This window comes from Oculina patagonica, unplaced genomic scaffold (assembly GCF_052425735.1).
Source record: "Oculina patagonica isolate OP01 unplaced genomic scaffold, crgOcupat unplaced1362, whole genome shotgun sequence".
NCBI lineage: Eukaryota > Metazoa > Cnidaria > Anthozoa > Scleractinia > Oculinidae > Oculina > Oculina patagonica.
In genome coordinates, this window is record NW_027557369.1 from 1 (window position 1) to 5201 (window position 5201).

Here is a 5201-nt window from a genome sequence, read left to right on the forward strand (position 1 = left end):
TTTATTTCAATGGTTTATTGGCACAATAGACTGTTGCACTGTAAAGCTCTCTTCTGAAAAATTAGTGCCAATATTAACAGTCATCAAAATGTATTACAAGGGCAGATCTCTTCCGGCACCTTCGATAAAAGTTTAAGATAACGCGGGACTCCAATGGCTGCCCGTCAAACGTGATTATGTCCTAACTGTTACATCATGCTGCTTAGCAACACCACTGGCCAAAATCTTGGGCTCAGCGGATTACCAAGATCTCGGTTCTTACCGTTACAATGAGAGGATAGGTGTCTCGAGAGAGGTTCCGGTTCAGCGTAATTAATCCTGTTACGTTGCTGATCTTGAATAATTCGTCAGGATCGCTTTCTAAAAAATATGACAAATCATACTTACATTTCAGACACTTCTCAAATAAAACTTTTAAATGTTAGTCTATTGGGGTTTCTAGTAGCTTTTGTCTCCAGGTAGTTCGAGGTGTGAAAATCTGAGATCAGAAATCCTTCTTCTCCGCGACGCAGTAGGATGGGGTCCCTGTGTTCTTGTTGTTCTGGAAGACAACAGGGTTGTCTGCGATACTGTTTCTGGGCTCCAGAGGATTCGTTTTTTCCTATCTATACTTTATTTATTGCCATAGTCCACACTTTCAAACAATTTGGTTTAGTTTACACTTACATCTCTGGGTTTTGCAATTCTTAAACAAGAGATCCGGTAACTGACAAGTCGTGCGGTTTTATTAAAACATTAAATCACGGAAAATCACCAACCTGGATATATTGCATAAGAAACAGGAGCCTTCACTGAGTCCTGATCTTCAGCGTGCACTCTGACGATTTCACTTCCCTTGGTTTGAAGAAAAAATTACTTTTTACAAATGTACCGGTGACTGTACTTAACTTAATCTGGGATGGCCATTCAGACAAACGGGAAATTTACGTTACATTATAGAACAATACAAATCTTCAATGCCAGAGAGAGATGAAAGAAAATTACACGTGTTACAACAATATTCTTCTTTGTAAAATAATTATTGGTTGTTTTAAAACCAAAAATATTCATTTAGAATAAGTAGAAACTATCCTTCTATGGCACAGCACGTTTAGATTCTAGTTGTTCAATGGCTGGCAGTTTGTCTCGTGTTCTTTCATGCCACCTGTGAACTAAAAACCTTGTCGCGGCAGAATTGTATCAAAGAACAAAATCGTAAAAAAAGCCAGCTGTATGGGAGACTTGCGATATTAATCAAAGAACGTGGAAAGCAAAAAACATATTTAAGGTCCTTACTTGAGGAGTATCTACTTCAATCAATACTTCATATAAATACTGCGAAAATTTCGCTGGAAGGTCGTCTGTATCTGTCACTCCAATAGTAACCACTGTCCAGTTTTGATTGCCCGTGGGCGCACCATGTTTATCCTACGAGAAAAAATTAAATTAGTAAATTATAACTATTATAATGAAGTAGCACTATCCCGTGGAATTTCCTGAAAATTATGGATGCAGTAAGAACGTCAGCATTCAGTACGTGCATCACTCCTTTTAATCTTCCAACTTCAACTATCCTTCACGTAGACTATCATACGAAGTGGTTGATCAAGGTAAAAAAAATTTATATCGACTTACTGTTGCTGTTATGTTAAGATTATAATACGTCGTTGATCCTTCAAAATCCAGTGGCTTTTTCAACGTTATTTTCCCATTTGAACCACCCATTTCAAAAATGTCTCCCTGCAAAATAAAATACGAAAATTAAAAACGTCACATATGAAAAGACATTAGCCACATTGGTCCAGGCCCCATCCTCTCTATAGATGTTGTGTTTCTGTAACAAGTAGTGTTATACAGAAAAGTTACAGCTACATCAAAATTGTGGCAAGGTTCTTTCAGCAGTTCTTCTCTAATTGCTAGCGGTCGACTTTTCCCACTACTGCCATAAGCTTTTAATGAGTTAATTAATCGCTTGATCAGTTAATTGTCTAGATTCCAACCTTCGAAAGTCATCTTTTCGTTACTAGATGAAAAAGATAAAAGATTCAAAGATTTTTTTACTGACTAAAGAAGAAGAGACTTGAGGTATTCGGTTTTACTAACCAAGCAGGGAGACTATCAAAATAAAGGATGATCTCAGAGCGAGTCGCTGACTTACTGTGTTTCCTCCTGCGATTCTGAAAAACACCTCATTATGATGATGAAGTGAACTGTCTCTGTCAGTAGCTGACACCTGGAACACCAACTCTCCAACTTTTGTGTTCTAATTTCAAGAAAATTTTAAAAAAATATCTAACATGAAGGCATGCTATCTATGTATGTAAGTTTTGTGAAGATGTCTCTTTTAAGTAGTCTGTGAAGTATGTCTCATTAACTCACTAACTTTTGTTAATACGTAATTGGTGTGATAAGTTATTGTACGAGGCAAACGAATTTGATTTGAAAACTCGTACTCGTACTCAATCATGTATTCGTAGTCCAATCTTAAGGTCACTCATGACTGTGACTGTGACTGTGACTGCCCATATATTCCAAAGCCCTCAAACAAACAATGTAAATGGATGGCTGGTCTTACCTCAGAAATATTGACTTGATATGGCAAGTTCTCGAACTGTGGGTAATTATCGTTGAGATCCAACACAGTGCAAATTATGTATTTTATACCCTGCCAAAGAGGGAAAAAGAGATATTGAGCATCTTTAAGTTTAGTAAGGTGCGTGTTGCGCTTTTTACAAAGCTAGCGTGATGAGAATTTGTTCAGTTAAGGTCCTCAAACTCCCTTAAAGGAAGGCAATCAAAATACTGACTAGAAGAGTGTCCCGACTACGAAAATAGGTCACTTAGATACGTTTCAAACATCGCGCGAGAATCCATGGCTTGGACTATTTCACAAACGGAATAATTGTTGTATTGGCGGAATAATTGTTGGAATGCCTATTCTGGAATAACTTCTAATATTATATAAAATTCAAATTTTTAAACAAAATCAGTTTAAACGTCTCTTACATCACTGATTTCGTCGCTTTTAGAGGCAATCGCTTCAAACTGCAGTACTCCCGTCGCAGTTTCCTGAAAGAAAGAAAAAACAATTATTTTGAGTTAAAGAAACTCGAGATGAGAAAGACCATGCTTTAGGCTCGAGTTGTTTTGAATAGCTTGACCTTTCTGTAAATCTAAAAGCTTGTTAACCTACTACTAATATTTCTTGAATAAACCAAACTAGTGTTGAATACTAGTTATTCCGGCTTTGCTCCAATAGAGGGCTAACGCTCGACACGTCAGCTTTTCCAAATTCGCTACGGCGGTTTATTTACTTTTATCAACTTCCAGTTGATAATTGATCAATTGCCCGCCGACTCAACACAACATTTTCTCTAGAAACTAATAACTTTGTTCATTTAGTGTTGAGTTATTCATTCACAAGTATACTTGTTGGTACAGTTCGGTGTAGAATACTTGTAATACTGAATGCCTTCATATTTAGTTCTGAATAATGATGGATAGTTTCTCCTTGCCTCTCTGTCCAAAGTCTTTGCAACAGTTATAACACCACTAGTGCTGTTTATCTTAAACCAGCCTTGGTCTTTTCGAAGAGAATAAGTGATCTGATCAGAACTGACGACCTCGGCTTTAGCTTGTACCCTTCCGACGAACGTGCCTGAGAAGGAATGTACAAAATGAGAAAGAATCTACAAAAAAACACAGTTATCAACAGCCTTTTGAGTGCAATTGTACTATGACTAGAAGGGAGAACTTAAAAGTTGACTTTGGAGGGTCTGAAAAGTTAGTTGCATGTCGAAAAAATGCTGTCTTCTCTCTGTATTCCTGTATTTAGATTACTCTGTACACCTTAAGTTTCCGAAATATACGAATGTTCGCCGACAGCTTAAAAAAAGACCGTGCAGGCAAGGGAGGCTCCATAAGGCGAGAACACATATCTCAAAAAAAAATGGTGGAGCTCGTTTGGATCTCTGCGTTAAACGCTTTCTGAATTCATGCTCAAGTTAAGCTGTCCCACTTAATTACTTACTTGCTACCCTGTAAATGAACTAAAAGGTGAAAACCGCTAAAATTTAAACAAAGTGTAAAGCTCGAAGCTAAGCGTGTTGACAAAAGGTGTAACTGGTAGCCGATGCGGCTGAGGTGCCTTTTTGTCTTACCAGGAGGAGTTGATTCATTCAGCTGTAGCTGGAGCGTTGGTTGTTGAAAATAAACAGCTGTGAAGAGAAGGAAAACAATTTTACTAGTAATTTTCCTTAAAATTTTGTCATTTAGTCATGTTATTGACATATTTTTATTGCCATAAGAAAAATCATTACAAAAAACGTAAGGCTCTGAACTTTACATTCGTAACAAGTTTTCCCCACAAGTTAAGCAACAACACAACACACAAACAATACCTCGATAATATATAATATTAGATTCCACAGTTCTACGTAAAGTACATGCCAAACCGTGTCGTACTGTGCCGTACCGTGCCGTGCCGTGCCGTGCAGTACGATGCAATGCAGTACTATATAAACGATCAGATAACCAACTTTCAAATTATTCAAAAGTAACAGGCCGTGTTCTCTTTTTTACGCAAGATGAACTGATCAAGTCTGCCGAAAATCGCCATGTATATTATTTAGCAGACCTGTTTACTTGTGTGATAATTCTCAAAAAAGAAAATCGCGCCATCTTTTCCATACACTTTGTCACCAACAACAGTCTTTTACAAGACTTCCAACTCAGATTCTTGACAAATTATTGTCACTTAATTTAAATGATTTACCATAGTTATGAGAGTTATTGTGGAACGATTTATGTCAAAAAATACTTTAGAGTAACAGTTAGTCAAGCATTTGCCGACTTAAACTTGTGCACCCGCAACTTTGAGTTTGAAGGGTCTGGTGTTTCATTTTTTTCTACTCATTTTGCTTATTCTACGTCACATCTTGGAAAATTGAATATAACAATGCACTGACGTACATAACCAAATATAAACTAGCCATTGTTCCAGAATTTTAATGCGTTCTAAAAACGGCCAGAGGCAACAAAAGTTTGCTGGCAACCAAGAGGTCATTGCTCTAATTGCTAAGCTCGATTAATAGCCCGCCGCTGCTCGATAAAATGAGCCCTCACTCCATTTGAATCGAGAAACCGGCGGAAATGCTGAACCCTATGTACTTTATATTGAATTATCCGTCTTCATAATTTGTCAAGAAAGGCGCATTAATAAA

At 37.3% G+C, this 5201-nt stretch overlaps 1 protein-coding gene across 1 annotated transcript; it reads right to left on the reverse strand.

Moving 5' to 3' along the window:
- Positions 1-262: 262 nt before the first annotated feature.
- LOC144639827 (cadherin-7-like) lies at positions 263-4196 on the reverse strand (the record flags this gene model as incomplete). The annotated part of the gene is made up of 9 exons (XM_078499110.1): positions 263-360; positions 759-834; positions 1276-1407; positions 1615-1719; positions 2138-2242; positions 2555-2644; positions 2986-3048; positions 3495-3637; positions 4140-4196. Coding segments are annotated over 9 exons (869 nt in total), but the record flags the coding sequence as incomplete, so codon positions are not given.
- Positions 4197-5201: the final 1005 nt, after the last annotated feature.